Source organism: Geotrypetes seraphini, chromosome 18 (genome assembly GCF_902459505.1).
Source record: "Geotrypetes seraphini chromosome 18, aGeoSer1.1, whole genome shotgun sequence".
Lineage (NCBI taxonomy): Eukaryota > Metazoa > Chordata > Amphibia > Gymnophiona > Dermophiidae > Geotrypetes > Geotrypetes seraphini.
Window position 1 is genome coordinate 38539824 of NC_047101.1, and position 22045 is coordinate 38561868.

Consider the following 22045-nt stretch of genomic DNA (forward strand, 5'->3'; position numbering starts at 1 on the left):
CCTTTTCAAGGAGGAGTCCGGCGCTGCCTGTGACGCGTGGGGGGGGGGGGCGGAGCGAACTCTCGCCGCTACCCCGAGCCTACTGTCCTCCTACTTCCTTCTGCTTTCTTCGGTGCTCGGCACCAACGCTGCCTGTCTCCTCTGCTTCCTGCTCCCCTTCTCTCCTCTCTCTCTTCGGCACCGCGTGTGCCGCGCTGGCTCCTCCCCTTTTCAAGGGGGAGTCCGGCGCTGCCTGTGACGCGTGGGGGGGGCGGAGCGAACTCTCGCCGCTACCCCGAGCCTACTGTCCTCCTACTTCCTTCTGCTTTCTTCGGTGCTCGGCACCAACGCTGCCTGTCTCCTCTGCTTCCTGCTCCCCTTCTCTCCTCTCTCTCTTCGGCACCGCGTGTGAAGCGCTGGCTCCTCCCCTTTTCAAGGGGGAGTCCGGCGCTGCCTGTGACGCGTGGGGGGGGGGGGCGGAGCGAACTCTCGCCGCTACCCCGAGCCTACTGTCCTCCTACTTCCTTCTGCTTTCTTCGGTGCTCGGCACCAACGCTGCCTGTCTCCTCTGCTTCCTGCTCCCCTTCTCTCCTCTCTCTCTTCGGCACCGCGTGTGCCGTGCTGGCTCCTCCCCTTTTCAAGGGGGAGTCCGGCGCTGCCTGTGACGCGTGGGGGGGGGGGGGCGGAGCGAACTCTCGCCGCTACCCCGAGCCTACTGTCCTCCTACTTCCTACATAGGGCAAACCTCCTTCAAAATGCTGAGTAACGATGTTCTAATCATGTGCACCTGATGTGATTCACCTGTGTGTGATTTAATCCACTTTAAGTGGGAGAATATGTGGGGGTGTTATAATTTATTTCTCAGTTAGAATACACATTTTTGTGGATATCTTTTGTTTCATGAGTAAATGAAGGAAAATTTTTGCTGTTTACCTGCAATTACATCACTTTCTTTTCCAGAGATAAATAAAAAAAAATTCAACATCGATATGTGAACATTTCTTAAGAAAAAACTGAATATTTTATGGGGTGTCTGTAGACCTGGTTTTAGAGTTATAAATTTACAAATGAAAACAGACATACCTGGCTCATTAACATACCTACAGATCAAATCAAGTCAGAAGGATTACATTAGTACGATTTCAAAGTTTGTTACCAACAATTTGTGTATCTTTCATAACAGTAGGTAAGCTCGAAACCTTGAAGATAAGTTTGAACCATGTGAATAGTAGTACTTATGTTTATTACAAGACTTTCTGTATTGCCCTCTGTAAGGGAACAAATCTTTTTACAATACTATTATTTGAGAATATTAGAGACATGGGGGGGAACAAAAGCAAATAGGTAAAAAGAGCAGGAGAAGCTGGAAACAGGCAGAAGTCTCCAGCTACCAGAGTCAATATCAGCCCAAGTCAAAGCCCGTAAGAAAAAGTAAGCCTTGAGAATAGCTTTCAGTCTGGGCACCAATGACTCAAGATGAAGCAAGTTCCATAAAAGAGGGACAACAATGTAAAATGTCAGGTTCTAAGCGGAATCAAGCCTGGCACGTTGGAGGAGGGACAAACAAACAATTATCAGACTGTAATTGCAAGGCTCAGACACAAGAATGTGGAATTAAAGGGCAGAAAATACATGGCAGATCTACTTTAAGGGTCTTGAACACTAATGGAATTTTGAATTTGACTTGCTACACTATAAGTTACCAGTAACTTTCTAGCAAAGGAGTTGTAGCATAATCTGATTCTAACAACACTGTTCTGGAGAAGCTGTAGATATTTAAGAACCAAGTGGGGTAAGCCATTTACAGGACATTAGAATAATTAAGGCTAGAGATGATCAGTGCACAAGTAAGGATATGAAGTGCCTCCTTATTCTGAAATGATCATTAAAATGTCCCGATATAGCATCGTTTAAAAACACAAAAATTGACCAGTTGAAACATCTGCTAATTCAATCATTTTTCTTGTATGCTACTATGTGCCAAAAATAGACATGAATTTACTGATCTGCATCAATAAAACCTAAGAGAACCTCTAGCAACTCTTATCTGCCCTCTAATTTTCCTTTCTACTAGTTCTGTCCTCACCTTCTGCAGCAAAGCAAAATCCAGACCTTTCACCAAGTGAGTGTGCTCCATGTCACCACCCAAGAACTTGGATTCCTGAATCAGCTGTCGTCTCTTCTCTGCTGCCGATTTATCCCTGTGGATGAAATTGTGTTGCGTTATCCAGTGGTTGCTTTTAGTTTACCATGTAATGAGAGAAGAACACACAAGTGAGCTTACGCCTCGGCAGTGGGACCCACTGCTCTGTAGTTGGCAGTCGTACTGATCAGCTCTGTTTCCTCATAGTCTTTGTTGACGCCATCCCTCCGCTCTTTGGCCCGGTCCCTATACTTCTCTGCCAGCTCTCGCTCTCGTTCAATTTCTTGTTGACGCAGCTTTGCATAATAACTGCAGAAAGTAAAAAGTTTACAAAAATGTTTAAATTTTCTGGTATTAAATGTAACTAATTATAATTACAAAAAAGCTCCAAAAAAGTGTACAGTGTGACAAAGTGAAGACATCTGGTAAAAAACAGATGCTGAGATACAGAAAAGTCTACTCATATTAAAATAACTTTTTCTGTCACGAGACCCAATACAACCACCAAGGTAGGAATGACCATGTCCTTCTAAAAGGGAACCTTCATATCCATTTCACAGTCTATAAAGCACAGTTACTTACCGTAACAGGTGTTATCCAGGGACAGCAGGCAGATATTCTTAACACATGGGTGACGTCACCGACGGAGCCCTCGGTACGGACCTTTTTAACTAGAAGTTTCTAGTTGGCCGCACTGCGCGTGCGCGAGTGCCTTCCCGCCCGACGGAGGAGTGCGTGGTCCCCAGTTAGTATAAGCCAGCTAAGAAGCCAACCCGGGGAGGTGGGTGGAACGTAAGAATATCTGCCTGCTGTCCCTGGATAACACCTGTTCTACGGTAAGTAACTGTGCTTTATCCCAGGACAAGCAGGCAGCATATTCTTAACACATGGGTGACCTCCAAGCTAACAAAGAGGGAGGTGGGATGGTTGGCCATTAGGAAATAAATTTTGTAACACAGATTGGCCGAAGATGTCCATCCCGTCTGGAGAACGCATCCAGACAGTAGTGAGTAGTGAACGTATGTGAACTGAGGACCAAGTGGCCGCCTTGCAGATTTCCCTCGATGGGCGTGGAGCGGAGGAAAGCTACAGAAGCAGCCATAGCTCGGACTCTGTGGGCCGTGACAGTTCCTTCCAGTGAGAGACCGGCCCCGAGCGTAGCAGAAAGCAATACAGGCAGCAAGCCAATTTGAAAGTGTCCGTTTGGAGACAGGACGACCCAAACGGTTGGGGTCGAAAGACAAAAAGAGCTGAGGGGCTGTTCGGTGAGCTCTCTGGTACGATCAAGATAGTAAGCAAGGGCATGCTTACAATCCAGCGTGTGCAACGCCTGTTTCCCCAGGATGCGAGTGAGGCTTAGGGAAGAAGACGGGCAGCACAATGGACTGGTTGAGGTGAAAAGCTGAGACCACCTTGGGAAGGAATTTAGGGTGGGTACGTAGAACAAACCTTGTCATTGGTGAAAAACAGTGAAAGGTGGGTCGGCAACCAGTGCATGCAGTTCGCTAACCCTCCTGGCAGAGGTGATGGCAATTAGGAAAAGCACCTTCCAGGTAAGAAGCCTGAGTGAAGTTGTGGCAAGAGGCTCAAACGGAGGTTTCATGAGAGCTGAGAGAACCACATTCAGGTCCCAGACGACAGGAGGAGGCTTTGAGAGGCGGTTTGATATTGAAGAGTCCTCTCATGAATCTGGAAACCAGAGGATGAGCCGTGAGGGGTTTACCGAGAATAGGCTCATGAAACGCAGTAATGGCACTGAGGTGGACTCTGATGGAGGTAGTTTTGAGGCCAGCATTGGACAGTGAGAGCAAATATTCCAAGACAGTTTCCACCGCTAAGGAGGTGGGTTCCTGATGATGCCGGAGACACCCAGGAGGAAAATCTGGTCCACTTCTGATGGTAACATTGGAGAGTGGCCCGGTTTCCTGGAAGCGTCCAAAATGAGGCGGACCGGTTGAGATAGATTCTCCGGAGAGGTCAGCCCGAGAGAAACCAAGCTGTCAGGTGGAGCGAAGACAGATTGGGATGTAGTAGAGACTGATGCTGTTGCGTTAAGTAGAGTAGGAAACACAGGAAGTAGAATGGGTTCCCTGGAACTGAGCTGGAGCAGGGAGTGAGAACCAGTGTTGGCGAGGCCACCGAGGTGCGATAAGAATCATGGTGGCGTGGTCTTTGCGGAGTTTGGACAAGGTCCGCAACATCAGAGGAAGTGGAGGGAAGGCATACAGGAACCGATCCCTCCAATCGAGCAGGAATGCATCCGGGGCCAGACGGTGAGGAGAGAAGAGTCTGGAGCAGAATTGGGGCAGCTGATGATTGTGAGGTGCTGCAAAGAGGTCCACCTGCGGATGTGCACCCATCGATGCAAAGATGGAGAGCAGAGTCGGAGGGTTCCAACATCCACTCGTGAGGTTGAAGGATGCGGACTGAGATTGTCGGCCAGAGAGTTCTGTTCGCCCTGGATATAGACCGCCCTGAGAAAGAGATTGCGGTCCGTGGCCCAGGTCCAGATGCGCAGAGCCTCCAAACAAAGGGGGCGAGATCGGTGCCGCCTTGCATTGTTTATGTAGTACATGGCGACTTGATTTGTCTGTGCACAGGAGGAGGACTTGAGGGCAGAGGAGATGTTGGAAAGCCTTGAGGGCATAGAACATGGCCCTGAGTTCCAGGAAATTGATGTGATGACGACGCTCCTGTGGGGTCCAAAGTCCCTGGGTGCGTAGATCTCCTAGGTGAGCTCCCCACGCGTAGGGGGACGCATCTGTGGTGATGATCATAGAGTGGGGGGGCAGATGAAAAAGTAGACCCTGGAAAGATTTGAGGAGTTCAACCACCATTGGAGAGATTGCTGAAGAGATGATGTCACAGAGATGGGACGAGAAAGAAGGTCCGTAGTCTGTGACCATTGGTTGGCGAGAGTCCACTGAGGCGTACGAAGGTGGAGACGTGCCAGAGGAAGGGACATGCACCGTCGAGGCCATGTGACCCAGTAGGACCATCATCTGTCGGGCAGGAATGGAGGGGTGCATGAGTACCTGACGGCAGAGATGGAGCAGGGTCCGCTGGCGATCGGAGGGGAGAAAAGGCCCTCATTAGCGTGGTGTCCAGAACTGCTCCAATGAATTGAAGTCGCTGGGTGGGAAGCAGGTGCGACTTGGGGTAGTTGATCTCGAACCCCAGGAGGTGGAGGAGAGAGATGGTGTGATGAGTGGCTTGTAGCACGAGTTGAGACGAAGGTGCTTTCACAACCAATCGTCCAAGTAGGGGAACACCTGGAGGTTGTGAGACCTGAGGAAGGCCGCTACCACTATAAGGCACTTGGTGAAGACCCTGGGTGAGGAAGCTAGGCCGAACGGTAGCACCTTGTACTGATAGTGGTGTGGTGCAGTACCTGGAACCGTAGGTAGCGGCGAGAATTCTGATTGATGGAGATGTGAGTGTAGGCCTCTTTGAGGTCCCAGGGAACATAGCCAGTCGTGTTGAGAAAGAAGAGGGTTAAAGCGTGGCAAGGGAGAGCATTCTGAACTTCTCCTTGACCAGACACTTGTTGAGGTCCCTTTAGATCGAGAATGGGACGGAGGTCTCCCGTCTTTTTGGGAACCAGGAAGTAGCGGGAGTAGAATCCCTGACCCCTTTGAATCTGGAGGTACTTCTTCGATGGCATTGAGAAGGAGGAGGGATTGAACCTCCCTCAGGAGGAGGGGGGTTTGAGAATGAGTGTGAGCAGACTCTACGGGGAAGGTTGTCCGGAGGCAGAGTCTGGAAGTTGAGAGAATAGCCGTGGCGGATGATGTTGAGGACCCACTGGTCCGACGTGATGACTTCCCAACGGCTGGAGAAAAGGTGAGACGACCTCCGATGGGCTGTGGAAGAGGTAGCAAGGGTGGATGACTGGCTATGCCCTGGAGATGAAGAGTCAAAAGGGCTGAGATTGTTTAGCAGGCTGAGGAGGCTTAGAAGGTTGAGTGGCCTGAGATCGACCCTGAGCATGATGTTGCTGTTGACGGGGTCGCCGAGATTGCTGGGGAGGCGGGTTGAGTGGTCTGGCTGAGAACCTCCGTTGATAAGATGTTTGAGGCCGATAGGGTCAGGCAGGCGGAGCCTTCTTTTTCGGCTTGATCAGGGTGTCCCACCTGGTCTCATGGGCAGAGAGTTTCTGGGTGGTGGAATCCAGGGACTCTCCAAAAAGTTCATCCCCGAGACAGGGGGCGTTGGCCAGACGATCCTGGTGGTTGATGTCCAGGTCGGAGACTCTGAGCCAGGCCAAGCGACGTATGGCTACGGCCATGGCAGAGGCCCGAGAGGTGAGCTCGAAGGAGTCGTATATCGAGCGGACCATATACTTGCGCATTTGGAGAAGGCCAGAGATGTGCTGTTGGAATAGCGGGACCTTGCGCTCAGGGAGGTACTTCTGGAGGGCAGACAGTTGTTGGACCAAATGTTTCAGATAGAAGGAAAAATGGAAGGAATAGTTGTTTGCCCTGTTAGCAAGCATGGCATTTTGGTAAAGCCTCTTGCCCAAACTTGTCCATGGTCTTACCTTCTCTGCCAGGAGGGGTAGAGGCATAGACACTGGAGCCCTGAGTCTTCTTTAAGGTGGATTCGACCAGAAGGGACCTCATGGGGCAATTGAGATTTGTCGAATCCCGGATATGGGAATGACACGGTACAGGTTGTCCAGGTTTACGGGGGGCTCCCGGTACCGTGAGGGGATTTTCCAAGTTTTTTGTAGAACGTTTCCCGTAGGATGTCATGCACGGGAAGCTTGAGGAACTCCTTAGGAGGTTGCTCAAAGTCTAGAGCCTCTAGAAAGGCTTGAGACTTTTTTGAGTCAGATTCCAGAGGAAGGGACAGGGCAGCAGACATTTCTCTCAAAAATTTAGAAAATGAGGACTGCTCTGGTTTAGAGGTAGGCATCGGGTGCCGATGGTTCCTCATCAGATGAGGAGGGATCCTCCTCGGTACCGAGAGGAGTTTCCTCCCATAAGTCAGGGTCCCTGACTTCTGGTGCATGTCGAGACACCGGGGTGGAGGGCGCGGTATGGCGAGTTTTGGACAAAGACTTTCCAGAGCGCACCGAAACGGTACCAGGGGAGGACGGACCGGCGTCTATCTCGGTCCCGAGAAGAATGCCGTACCGCCTGGTGCCGAGGAGGATCCAATGTGGCCTGAGAATGAACCACCGGATCGCCCTGAAGTTGTTGGGCCGAAAGGATCGGCATGGATGTGTTCACCGGTACCGAAGGGGTGGACACCGGGGGCTCGGTGCGGGGCTCGGGCCGGTCTGGTACCGGAAGGAGCGGTGCCAGGATAGTGGGCAACAGTTGCTCAAGTTGTTTCTTCAACTGTTCTTGGAGTTGAGCCTTTAAGATGGCCGAGATACGGTCATCTAGGGGTGGCATCGGAACCGCTTTCTTTTTCTTCGGTTCCTTAGATGCCGCTCCACGCCCCGGCGATGAGGAGGCCGATGACGAGGCACTCACCGAGATCGGGGCGGGGCGTTTGCGGGACCGGTGCGATGCCGGTAGGGACGGTGTCGCCACCGTAGCTGGAGGGCGCTCGAGGGAAGAGGAAGGCTTCTTAGCCGGCTTACCTGGCGCCAGCGACGCCGATGCGGGGTCGGTCGGTGTCGAGGTCGACGGTGCCGATTTTTGAGGTACCGCCGTTTGAAGGTGAGGAGTCCATCGCCGACTCGGCTGCCGAAGAGGAGAGTTTGTTGAATTCTTTGGTTTTTTAAGGGTTCTTTTTTGAAGAGTAGCACAGCGGGTGCAGGAGTCCGCCCGATGCTCCGGACCCAGACACTGCAAACACCATTTGTGTGGGTCAGTTATGGAGATCGGGCGTGCACACCGCTGGCACTTCTTAAAACCGACCTGCGGGGGCATGTAAGGGGAAGATAGCCTCCGCAAAATCGAAGCCCGAGGCCTGTATACTGGCAACAGGCCCCGCCGGGGCAAAAACGAAAGAAAAAGAAGGGAAAAAGCAAAGTTTTTTTTTTTTTTTTTTTTTGCAAATCAAAGAAAAATAAACCCGAAGGTAAAGAAAGAAAAAATAAGGAAAAAAAGCGCGAGCGGAAGGCAAAAAAAGTGGTTTCAAAACGTGCCGTTGAAAAAACACACGCGTCTTCTTCGCTCCGCGGAAACGAAGAAACTGGGACCACGCACTCCTCCGTCGGGCGGGAAGGGCACTCGCGCACGCGCAGTGCGGCCAACTAGAAACTTCTAGTTAAAAAGGTCCGTACCGAGGGCTCCGTCGGTGACGTCACCCATGTGTTAAGAATATGCTGCCTGCTTGTCCTGGGATAAAAAAAGTACACACACGAAAAAGGAAGGATGCCAGGATTTTCAACATTTAGGTGGAAACTTTTGTGGTTCATTTTTCAGTCTATTTTTTACTTTCATAATATGATCAAGCTTTACGATATATGTAAAATCAAATGAATGGTGGACTCCTGATTCAGGCGGATACGCTGAAACACGGCCCGTGTCAGGTCCTTTTCTTTTAAACTGGCTGTATACCATGGACTTTAAAATTGGTATATGCATTTACACTTCCCTTTTTCTATTAAAAAAGTAACCTTCCCTGCATCATAATGAAGCACCACATAAGGACTATAACTGTCTAGGTCAGGCATGGACAACCTTTGGCCTGCCTTTGAATTTTATGTAGCCCACAAGATCATGGGAAGTATATGAAGAAAAGGCGCACATAAGGAGAAATTAGGTTCTTACCTGCTAATTTACTTTCTTTTAGCTTCTCCAGACCAGTAGAGGTTAACTTTACGATTGGGTATATATCTAATCATGACCAGCAGGTGGAGACTGAAAACAAAACTTTGGGACAGTATATCCTAGCCCCTCCTCTCTATTTCCCTCAGTCTGCCGAATAGCCAAGCAGAACCAAGAACTGGAAAACAACAGAGAGAAAAAACAATACTCCGAAAGGAGTAACAAATAACATACCCAAAAATGCTGTTGGAAAATGCAGAGGAGAAATTCCCGAAGGAAGAAGGTCCCCACAGCTCGCCAGCTAAGCCAGCCGAGCCACAGCCGCTGTTCTTCAATTCTCCCCGGCCCTAGAAAAAATACTAGAACCCGCAGCAAAAACCAAAAACTGCCCGCGCAACAGCCCCAACAACAACAACAACAGACAGGGTGGGGACCTCTACTGGTCTGGAGAAGCTAAAAGAAAGTAAATTAGCAGGTAAGAACCTAATTTCTCCTTCTTTAGCATTCTCCAGACCAGTAGAGGTTAACTTTACGATTGGGACGTACCAAAGCAGTCCCTCTCACGGGCGGGACCCCCGAAGGGCCGATACCAGAACACGCTCACCGAACACCGCGTCCCGACGCGCCTGAACATCTACCCGATAATGCCGAACAAATGAATGCAAGGAGGACCAAACCGCAGCCTTACAAATATCCACCGGAGGCACGAGCGACGACTCAGCCCAAGAAGCCGCCTGACCCCTAGTGGAATGTAGCCTTGAGAAACTCCGGAACGGCTTCTGACTCAGAAGATAAGCGGAAGCAATCATCTCCTTGATCCAACGCGCAATAGTAGCCTTAGAAGCGCCAGCCCCCCGACGAGGACCCGCCAGAAGCACAAAGAGATGATCGGAGCTCCGAAAATCCCGGGTCCGCTGCACATAAGCATGGAGGACCCGACCGACATCCAACTTGCGCAGCTGTCGTTGCTCAGAAGAACCCCTCCCGACTACCCAAGACCGGGAGGACCACCGATTGATTGACATGAAAAGGAGAAAACTACCCTTCGGCAGAAAGGAAGGAACAGGCCGCAAAACAACCCGCTCCTTCGAAAACTCCAGGAAGGGAGCCCTACAAGAGAAAGCCTGTAGCTCAGACACCCGTCTAGCGGAAGTAATGGCCACCAAAAGACCGACTTCAGCGTAAGGTCCTTCAACGAACAGCCATCCAACGGCTCGAAAGGAGGGCGCACTAGAACAGAGAGAACCAGATTGAGATCCCAAGAGGGAATCGAGGGCCTTATGGGAGGCCTGATCAACTTGGCCGCCCTAAGAAAGCGAATCACATCAGGAATGGCTGACAAACGCTGACCTGTCACCAGCCCCCGAAAAGCCGACAGGGCCGCCAGATGAACCCGAAGAGAAGACCAGGCCAGGCCCCTATCCAGGCCATCCTGCAAAAACTCTAGAATGTTAGGCAGAGAAGCGCGAAAGGAGACCACTCCCCGCGCTCGGCACCATTCCTCAAAAGACGCCAAACCCGTACATAAGCCCGAGAGGTAGAAAGCCTCCGGGACCCCAAAAGTGTAGAGATCACCTTGTCGGAATATCCCTTCTTACTCAGGCGGCCCCTTTCAAGAGCCAAGCCGTAAGACAAAAGGGAGACGGGTCGAACATGGGAATGGGACCCTGCGTCAGAAGATCGCACTCGAGAGGCAGAGGAAGAGGATCCGCCACCAGATGCCTCACCAGATCCGCATACCACGGACGACGAGGCCAATCCGGAGCCACCAAGACCACCAGCCCCGGATGGCGAACAATGCGAAGCAGTACTCTGCCTACTAATGGCCAAGGAGGGAACACATACAACAGCCCCTCCGTTGGCCACGGTTGGACCAGAGCATCCAGACCCTCGGCCAGACCGTCCCTGCGACGACTGAAGAAGCGGGGTACTTTGGCGTTGCCACTTGTAGCCATCAGATCCATCAGGGGCTGCCCCCAAGCACGCACTAGCAACTGAAACGCCTCGGCGCCGAGACACCACTCTCCCGGATCCAAGAAGTGACGACTGAGGAAGTCCGCCTGAACGTTTTCTACCCCGGCAATGTGAGAGGCCGAGAGGTCCAGAAGATGCGACTCCGCCCAAACCATGAGCCGAGCCGCCTCCTGCGCCACCAGAGTGCTCTTGGTGCCCCCCCTGACGATTGACATAAGCCACCGCCGTGGCATTGTCCGACAGGACTCTGACCGACTTGCCCAACAAAAGGGAGTGGAAAGCCAACAGCGCTAGCCGGACCGCCCTGGTCTCCAACACGTTGATCGACCAGGAGGCCTCCTCCGTGGACCAGGTTCCCTGAGCTGAGTGACCCAGACACTGGGCCCCCCAACCCAGGAGACTCGCATCCGTAAGGAGCACCGTCCACTGCGGAAGATCCAGACCCACCCCCTGAACTAGGTGAGGGGTCCGGAGCCACCAACGCAGACTGCAGCGCGCCAAGCCTCGCAGGGGAACCGGAACATCCATCCCGTGCCTCTGGGGAGACCACCTCCGGAGCAGAGCATACTGGAGAGGACGCATGTGGGCCCGCGCCCACCTCACCACGTCCAGGGACGCCGCCATCGACCCCAGGACCTGGAGGAAATCTCGCGCCCGAGGACACCGGGACGCCAAAAGCAGGCGAATCTGAGACTGCAATTTGCTCACCCGGGCCTCTGGGAGGAAGACCTTCCCCAAGGAGGTGTCGAACAGCACCCCGAGGTACTCCAGACGCTGAGCCGGGACCAACCGACTCTTGGAAAGGTTGACCACCCAGCCCAGCGACCGGAGAAACTCCACCACCCGAGCCGTAACCCGGGAGCTTTCCTGCAACGACTTGGCCCGAATTAACCAGTCGTCCAGGTAGGGGTGTACCAGGATGCCCTCCGACCGCAAGGCTGCCGCGACGACCACCATCACCTTGGTGAACGTCCGGGGAGCCGTGGCCAGCCCAAAGGGAAGCGCACAGAACTGATAGTGCCGACCCAAGATCGCAAAGCGCAGGAAACGCTGATGAGAGGTTCGAATAGGAACATGCAAGTAGGCCTCCGTCAGATCGAGAGAAGTGAGAAACTCCCCCGGCTGAACCGCCAGAATGACCGACCGCAGCGTTTCCATACGGAAAGAGGGAACCTTGAGAGCCTTGTTGACCCCTTTCAAATCGAGGATGGGCCGAAAAGTCCCCTCCTTCTTGGGCACCACAAAGTAAATGGAGTACCTGCCCGTGCCCCACTCCGGGGGGGGCACTGGAAACTACTGCCCTGAGATCTAGCAAGCGCTGAAGGGTCTGGCGAAACGCCAGCGTCTTCCCAGGAGTCTGACACGGAGAAGCGAGGAAAAATCCGGCAGAGAGCGGGCGAACTCCAGGGCATAACCGTCCCGCACCACCTCCAGGACCCACTGATCGGACGTGATCTCGGCCCATTTGGGAAAAAAGTCGCGCAGCCGGGCCCCCACCGGAACCAAGGGGGGCGCCGGCAAGGCGTCATTGTGCAGGACGGGAAGCGGGGGAACCGGCGGAGGGATTCCCTGCCCCCCGACGGGCCCCCCCGAAAGGGCTGCATGCGCTGGAAGAACCGACCCCGGGAAAACCCCGGAGACTGGAAAGAAGCAGCCCCACGCCCAGGGCGATACTTGCGAAATTCCCGCAAACGCCCCCGGGCCGCACCACCCCGAGACGCCGGGCGGGCACGATCCTCCGGCAAACGGGGAACTTTCGAGTCCGACAGAGTCTGAATCAACTTATCCAAGTCCTCTCCAAATAAAAACGACCCCCGAAAGGGAAATTTAGTAAGCTTAGCTTTGGACGCAGCATCCGCCGCCCAAGCGCGCAGCCACAACACACGCCTTGCGGCCACGCCAAAAGCCATGGACTTAGCCGAGATCCGCACCAAGTCATACAGAGCATCCGAGAGGAATGAGGCAGCCATCTCAATCTTCGCTACCTCCTGATCCACCAGAGACCAGTCGTCAGACTCTCGATCCAAGACCCGCTCCGCCCACCGAAACACGGCGCGAGCGACCAGTCCCCCACAAATAGCCGCCTGGACCCCAAAGGCAGAGACTTGAAAATTTTGCTTAAGGATGGTCTCCAATTTGCGCTCCTCAGAGTCCCGCAAGGCAGAACCGCCCTCAACAGGCACGGTATGCCGCTTGGAAATAGCCGAGACCACCGCATCCACGACTGGCGAAGCTAACGTAGCCCGATCCCCTTCAGGAATGGGATACAGGCGAGCCATGCTGCGCGCCAGCCGAAACGGCGTCTCCGGCGTTTTCCACTGCTCAAGAATAATATCCCGAATATCCTGATGCATAGGAAAAGAGCGGGAAACGGAACGGATCCCTCGTAACAGAGGGTCCCCCACACGCGGAGTCTCCGGCGGCGCGTCCTCAAAACGCAAAGCCGAAGAAACCTGTTGAATAAGGTCAGGCAGCTCATCTCTCTGAAAAAGGCGCACCACGGACGCCTCGTCACTGGAGAACGGGAAACCCGACAACCCGCCGCCAGCTTCCGTCCCCTCCAGAGGGTCCTGGAATTCCTCAGAAGGGTCCAGGTCCTCCTCCAGACCGACACGTTCCTCCGACCACAAATCCTCGTCCCACGACACCCGCGGACGCTTGGACAAGAGAGGCGGCGGAGGGGACGTCACGTCAGACGAGAGAGGCAAAGCCGCAGGGAGCGCGGAGGAAACCCCACCCCCCGAGACCCCCTGGGCGCAACCGGGACCCCCAGCCGCCTGAAAATAGGCTTTGCATAATGAAAAGAAAAAATCAGGGGAAAAAACCCCCCGAGGGTCCCAAGGGACTCCCTGCCACAGCAGGGGACCCAGCAGAAACCTGCCCCTGCTTAGCCAAAACAGGGGGAAGGTCACCTGAGGTGGAAGACAAAATGGAGGGGCCAGACAGAGAAGATGGCGTCTTTCCCGCCAAAACAGCTCCCTCCATAGCCTGCAGCGGCTGAGAGACCTGAATAGTCTCAGCCGCTAAAACAGGCAAGCCGGCATCAGCTGTCAAAATATCAGCTGAGAGGGAATCCTCTAAAACCCGACCGTCGGCGGCTCGGGGAATCCCTCCGTGGGCGGACGGAGAAGACCGGGCTTCTCCACCGTTCCCTGCCGACTCGCGAGGCACCATCGGCGGGGAGCTCTGGGCGCCTGCAGCCGCTGCCGACGGAGCTCCTCCACCGCACCGGCCTGAACACCGCTTGCACAGGCCGGCCGCGAGTGCCTCGCGTCTGGAGCACAATGAGCACTTTTTCCCTTTAGAAGTGCTCATTGCTCCATACGCGACCTAGCTGTAAAAAAGTGCCGGTTAGTTGAAAAAATACAGTAAAATACAGTTTTCTTAAAGGGATACAACCCTCCAGACCAGCACTACCTCAGGATTTTTTTTTTTTTTTTTTTTTACAGAACAGACTCCACAGGCTCTCGAAGCAATATGCCTTGCTTGATTTAGGGGGCAAGGCTTACTGCTGAGGCTCCTCTAAAAAAATGTGGGGAGGTGGAGGAAGTGGGGGGAGGGACCCCGCTCGTGACCCGCCGGGTTTGACACCCCCGAGGTCGGACGAACCCCCAAACAGAGTCCGTCCAAGCTCCGTCCGGCTAAAAACAGGGACAATAAACCTCTAAACAAATTCCAACAGCCCTACCAAGGGAGATGGGTACAGATCACTCAACACCTGCTGGAGACTGAAAGAAGACTGAGGGAAATAGAGAGGAGGGGCTAGGATATACTGTCCCAAAGTTTTGTTTTCAGTCTCCACCTGCTGGTCATGATTAGATATATACCCAATCGTAAAGTTAACCTCTACTGGTCTGGAGAGTGCTAAAGAAATGTCATTTTTCCAGAGATTTGGCAATGTTGCAAATTTTTCAGACTAGCAACAGATATTTAATTGAACTTTAAAGTAATAGAAGCATAGACCATTCTGGTAATATTTTATGTTCGTTTTGTGATCACATTGAGTTTTGTTGGCAGTGAATTATATAGCTCATTTGTTAATTTTGTGTGTGGTCCACCAGGGATAGTCCTAATATTCATGAAGCCCTCTGGGTATAAAGGTTGCCCACTCCTAGTCTAGATTTTTTTATTCAACACAGTTAATCTAACACTGCTGATGTCTCCAACATGAGCAAATGTTTTTATCATTTTAAGAGTAATTTTCCAAGCGTAAAGCCTTCTTTAATACAGAAAAGGACTTTTATAAAATTGAGAAGCAGTATAGGCATACCAGCAAGATGACACATACTTATATACATCTGACATGCAGATGTTCCTGGGGCAAAGTCTTGGTGGACCAATGGCAAAGATGCAATGTACAAGCATATTTTAGAAAATATAAGCATATACACATACCACTTCTTTTCACATATGCTTCTTCTTATAAAATCAAGACCTAAATGTGCACAATGGAAGGATTTCACTGTCCTTTAAAAGGGTTTTGCTTTGTTTTCTAGAACATATCTTTGCACCTTAAGGCACAGTCTGTAGATCAGTTTCTCTCCTGAGATGAAATGGTTTCCAGGCTGCTCCATTTCATGCTGCCTCTCTGATTTACCTTTTCTTTTTCCTACGCCGAGCGGCTGGATCTTCATCCTCATTGTATTCTCGAGGCATCCTGCAAAGAAAAGAGATCGTTTATGATTTGCTGTTAACTTTACTGCTCTAAAGAGGAAAGCTATGGGTTTTTTGGAAGGTTAAGGTGTGGTCAACATCAAGGCCTGGATTCTATAGACAGTACCGTTGGCGGCAGCTGTCTTAAAAATGGCCACCAATCGCATGTCAGTCACATGATTGCGCCATTTAAAGAACCGTGCCTTTGGGAAAGATAGGCGCTGGAAATGTAGGCCAGGATTTTGAAGGCTTACAATTCTAGCGCCTAAATTTCACACGAATCGCACCTATGGAAGCGCTTTACGATGCCTAATGCCACATTTGACAGTAGAATTAGACATTGTAAAACACCTCCATAGTTGCGATGCAGGTGCTGTTTTTTTAGGCACCAATAGGTGCCTTGAATTTTTTTTTTTTTTTCAAACCTCTTTTACACTGCATTTTGCACATAACGTTTATAGAATATGGGCCTAACTGCAGCTAGCAAGCATTCTCATATAATGAGCATGAAACACGATTCACTGCTCTTTGTCAGAAAGACTAGCAGCCCCTCTTTCAGAGGTCGCTTAGTAATGCTCATTTGCCCAGCAGAAGACTACAACATACTGTTTGGAGGCAAAAGCACATAAAAGCACAACAGTGAAGAGAAAGAAAAATAAGTCTGTACACTCACAAATCAAAAATAGGTCTCAAGTTCTACCATGATAGTAATCTCACTACTACTCCTAGAAGTGGCAACAAAGCACATTCCCCCCAATTCAATAAATGGTATTAAAAATTGCGCGTGTAAATTTGGGCACGTGTAAGTTAATTGAACAAGCCAATTAGTGCTGATAATTGGGCCCTAGCAATTGTGCTGGTATCAATTTAAATTTACACATGTATATTTATGCAAGGCTCCAAAAAGGAGGCACAGCCATAAGTAGTTCAGGGGCATTCCCATAATTTATACGTACTCTTATGGTATAAGAGGGATCTGTGCCTAATTTAGGTGCAAGGATTTACAGCAGGGTTTAGTTAGGATAAATGTTTACACCTACAGGTAGTCACGGATCCTGGCATTAAGCACTATTCTATAAACGGTGCATAACTTTGAGCACTGTTTATAGAATGGCCTAAGCACCATTTTTTTTCTACCACCAATCTTTCAGCACCATTTATAGAATTTGATCCATTATGTGGTAAGCATTTCTGCTTAGGCTCATTTTAAAATCTAATGTTCCTAAAACTGTAATTGTGCTTCTAAATTGTAAATGTAGTTCAGCTTTGCTCAAAGTTCTTTCAGTACGATATGGTAGTTCGACTGTCACTTACTCATGGTGGCGAGATTTTGAAGGGGGTGCTGCTGATGGTGTAGACCTTGGTGTCATAAGAAGTTTTCGGAAATCCTCATTTGTCAGCTTGGACCTAAAAAAAGCACACGAGTATCATCACTGAAAACCCCCAACAGTTATCATTACATAATATGTCATTGCCACAATAAACTTGTTTCTCAGTTGTTCCTTCACTCTGTCTCCTACCAGAATGGTCTCAAAATCCTCACCCTGTTTTAGGATTTTTATGATGTCTTTCAAGATACAAAATGAAAACCCAAGAGCAGCAAAATATCATAAATGAGGAGTTGGCAGATGTGTAATGGGGGTAGGGGTACAGATGAACAGACTAGGAGGCAGTATACGACAATGGTAATATTTTCAATCGTTTTCTGAATGATATACTTTTAACTTTGTCAATATATAAAGGATAAAGGGGATGGGACTTGATCTGCTGCTTTATTTGTGTGGTTTACTCAATCAAAGCAGTTTACACATTTTACCATGGCACTTATTTTGTACCTGGGGCAATGAAGTGTTAAGTGACTTGCCCAGAGTCACAAAGAGCTGTGGTGAGAACCAAACTCAGGGTGCTGAGCAGCTGCTCTAACCACTAGGCCACATCAATGATGTCATCAAGGTAGATTTTATGAGGTACTCCTTTTGGCTTTAAAAAATGGACTATCAATTAAGCAACTAAAACTATAGTGGATGCAAGAGGAAAACCACTATTTGCTTGTGATGTCACAACACAGAAAAACACACATAAGAATGTCAGGCACAAGAGGCACTTACATTTTGGAACAGTAAATAACCCAGAAACAAATTGACATCTCAGCAAGGGGCAACATAGTAATATAGTAGATGATGGCAGATAAAGACTTGTTTGGTCCATGTACATATGCACACTTGATTTGTCCTTGCCATTTTTGTAGGGATGGAGATCTGATAAGTTCTGATCCAGGGCATCAGAACACAGGCAGGGTTAACACGCAGGTGGTTCTGAACGCAGGCCGGGTCGGCACACCGACCTAGGCCCTGTGTGCGGAGCTGGGCCTGTGTGTGGATCTAGGCCTGGATTTGGTTCTGAGGCCCCGTTTCTCATTTCCTCTCCCTCTCCTTCTCCCTCCTGCCACATATACATTCTAAGCAAGGACAAGGGTTGCACCTTGAGCAGAAGACTGAGGCATTCCCCCCTCCCTGACTCTTGCTATATATTAACCTGACATACATTTACCCTTTTTCTCTTATCTTGTTTAAGCATCCCTTATATGGGCAACAATCAGACTTTGCCTGAGCAAGGCTAATCAAGAGAGCTTAAGAAGCATGCATTATAACCTTTGGACTGTCACATGCCATAGTAAGATTTGAGACATATCAGAAATGTACACATTGGAAATCACTTTATTATAACTGTTATTATGTATTCATATGTCACGTGAGATAGTAGCTTTGAGACACACATGATATAGATAAACAATGGTTTAATCCTCACTGTAAATGCATTATGAAATTATAACCTTGTAGAGCATTAACTAAGTAATTAATGGAGATATGATTCTCAATAAAAAGAGGGAGAGACCATTCATTTGGAGCGTCTCCTCCTGACTCTAAGATTGTGTGTGTGTTTATTGTGGGGCATTCCTACACATTTTCAGGGCATAGACTATAGAAGTCTGCCCAGCACTGGTTTTGCTTCTCAATTACTATGCTGCTGTCTACGGTAATCACAGCTGTATAAGGGAAGTCTGCAACACCAAGGAATATTATGATTTCTGTAGTTGCTGATAACATATTACTGCATCACTTACAACACAGCTGAGAAACATGGGAAGTACCAATAAAAACAAATTCTAAGTTAGAATATGCCTGCTCTTTAATGTATGTAAAGTTAGCTTCACTTGCTTACAGGAATGCCTCTAAAAGATCTTATTCAAGTAATAAGATATCATCTTGCTACTCAATTACCCAATAGGTTGACTCTACCTATCTATCTCAAAATACATCTAGTTTTCTAAAGTTGAGAGAAGATAACGTTAATACTCACTGAAGTGATCGATGATCATCAACCTCATGGCCTTCAGGGGCCAGAGGGTTTGAAAACATGTCAACTAGAAAGAGGAATCAAAAATATAATGTAAATTCAGGATACTACCATAAACTTAATACAATAAGGGGCTCATTTTCAAAGCACTTATTCATACAAAGGGCTCCTTTTACGAAGCTGCATTAGCGCACAACTTTTAATCACGCGCTAACCCCCGCGCTAGCAGAAAAACTACCGCCTGCTCAAGAGGAGGCGGTAGCGGCTAGCGCGGCCAGCAGTTTAGCGCGTGGTATTACGCGCGTTAAACCGCTACCGCGCCTTTATAAAGGGAGCCCAAAGTATCATAGGTTTCTACGTGTGTCTGATGCTGAGCCTCTTAAATCAGTTTTCAGGACCCAAATTAAAAATGTTGCAGGAAACTAGGATGTATATGTGAGGCAATTTACACAAACGGAGAAAAATTAAATTTTGACATCAGAAACAACCGTGTGTTAATAATTCTAACTTGTCTAAAATGATTATACATTAATATATAGAATTTATATGTATTAAATGATATTAATTTTTATTTATTTACTCAATTATTTAGCCCATCCTCCCAAAGGAGCCCAGAACGGGTTACAAAGTACATCCACAATATAATCGAGACAGGACAAAGATTACATAATTTATAGACATGACAAAAAACATATCCACTAAGCAGCTCTGGTGCGAGTAGGTAGCCGTAGGTGCATTGACTCTGAATGGCATTTCTGAGTGCATGTCCTTAAGGCACTGGGTTTGTGAAGAGGAAGGTTTTCACAGCCTTCCTGAAGCTCCAGAGTCCATCTAGTGTTCTAACAGATGGGGGGCTGGTGTACCATAGTCTGAGTATGAAATGTGAATAGGAGCGTTTGCAGCTTGTTTCAGTTTTGAGGGAGAGGCCAGGAGGTATGGCCAGTCGTTTTTCTCCTTGGAACCTCAGTGGTTCAAGATAATTGACATACTGCATTTTACACCGGTTTCTACAGCACCGTAAACATTTACACACACCCTTTTATGAAGCTGCGTTAGCGTATTTTTTATCGCTGGCTGCGGCGGTAAAAGTTCCAACACTTATACGAATTCTATGAGCGTCAGAGCTTTTACTGCCATAGCCAGCAATAAAAAACCCTAACTTGGCTTCATAAAGGGGGGGGAAGGGTTACTATATTAGCAATACTGAGATGACAATTTACTGTGCAGTATTAAGGTCATTTTATGAAAACATTCCTAAGTGTATTTGGCCACATATAGAAATAAAAGATCTTGTATAAAATACCAACTGGCATAAGCGTACCCAACATGACATCATAGTGCTCTGTTATAAATAAGCCTTGCTGCCACTGAATGAATTTTACTCATAAATGATATGTAATAATTGTTTTTTAATCAATACTTAAACTGAAAAATGCACACCAGTGGCATATTTCCCCTTTCTCTGTTAGCATGTTCAGTCATGTCTGTGTGAGAGATTCAAGTTATATTTTACTATTTATCTTGGTAGAGTGGCAGATGTGCTGAATTGATTTTATTCTAAACTGCTTAAAAGGTTCTCCTATTTGGTGGGACATCAAGCATTAAAAAACTTGAATGGAAGGAATGTGTTTGTGTGTAGGGGAGATGGTGTTTATGAGGTATGTGTGGGTTGTACAGTTTCTATGTTTGCGCTTAAGGGGAGAGTATAGGTATAATGCCTGTGGAAATGTCTTGAGGTACATGGAGTGATATAAAGGGACAGATTCTGTAATTGGGTGGCTAAAGTTGGGCACCTATCTCATGTCAATCACATTTAGGTGCCCATTACAGAATCATGCCTAATAGGTGCCTATAACTTAGGTCAGGGTTTTAAAAGCCTACATTATAGACCAGGGATCTCAAAGTCCCTCCTTGAGGGCCGTATTCCAGTCGGGTTTTCAGGATTTCCCCAATGAATATGCATGAGATCTATGTGCATGCACTGCTTTCAATGCATATTCATTGGGGAAATCCTGAAAACCCGACTGGAATACGGCTCTCGAGGACCGGAGTTCCCTACCCCTGGTATAGATGCTTAAGCAATTTAGAGAGTCACGCCTAAGCTCTTCTCTGCCCCGAAACATGCCTACTTTGGAGTTAGGCGCTGCGAGTTCCTGCAGCCATTCTTGTTTTCAGCTCAAGAGTAAGAAGATCGCTCCCGCCTCGCTTCACCACCAGACTTTAAAAAGTAAGTGGAGAGGGTCAAAGAGATGAAAACCCGCAAATAATTGAAGTTGCGAGTGCTGAACTCGCAAATATGGAGGGGGGGACCTCTACTACTTATAATTTCTATAGTGCTGCTAGATGTATGCAGCGCTGTACATTAGAACATTCAAGACACTGTAGGGTCATGAAATGGTCAACTGTTGTTTAAAATATTGCTCTGGCCTACATAGCTGAAAACAGTGTACAATCTACTGACCTCATCTGCCTGAAATGTATCTCCCTGCCTTACCACATTGTAAGCTGAATAGATAAGAGTTTGAGCCATGATGTGCCCTGCCCTTCTGTACATGTAGCATTTAGACCTGTAAGATTTAGATAAGCAGAGAAATGAGCTAGTTTCCTATAGGACTATAAGTTGTATCCCTGAACCTATCGTAAGTGCTGGCTTAGGACCAATAATAATTGTAGAAAAGTTATAGAAGTAATAAATGAAAATTGTAGTTTTTGCATATACTGTTATTAGTTTGCATATGCTTAGTGAAAAGGGCATAAAAGTCCATGCATTTCCTGATTCTAACACTCTAGTAGGCAGGCTGTTCACTGCACTAGAGTCCCGGCATGCTGTGAATAAACCTCTTGTACTTTCTTCACGCCTCTGACTTCAGTGTCCAAGTGACCTTTCAACACAACCCCTGCTCAGAAGAGCTTACAATCTAATCAACAGACAACAGGACAAGTAGGGGTTAAGGAGCTTCTCATGAATAGTTGCTTGCAAGCGAGTGGGGCTCAGTAGTTAAATAATAATAATAATAATAATAACAGCTTATATACCGCAATACCGTGAAGTTTTATGCGGTTTACAAAAGATTAAGCAAAGGTACAAATCGACTGACTTCAAGAGGGGAAGAAGAAAGAGAAGTAATTAGACAAGAAATTCATTGTTGAGGAGAAAAGTGATCAAAAGGTCAGTAGGTCGCTATTGAGAGGAAAGAGATAAGTGGATCAG

General features: G+C 48.7%; 1 protein-coding gene across 1 annotated transcript in view; it reads right to left on the reverse strand.

Moving 5' to 3' along the window:
* IK (IK cytokine) overlaps positions 1–22045 on the reverse strand; it is a 68712-nt gene that overhangs the window by 46142 nt on the left and 525 nt on the right. Inside the window, exons 2-6 of the mRNA XM_033927219.1 lie at positions 18838–18901; positions 16792–16884; positions 15422–15481; positions 2264–2431; positions 2066–2180 (exon numbers count right to left, since the gene is read on the reverse strand). Of these exons, the coding sequence (XP_033783110.1) occupies positions 2066–2180; positions 2264–2431; positions 15422–15481; positions 16792–16884; positions 18838–18901 (500 nt within the window). The remainder of the gene's footprint in view (positions 1–2065; positions 2181–2263; positions 2432–15421; positions 15482–16791; positions 16885–18837; positions 18902–22045) is intronic.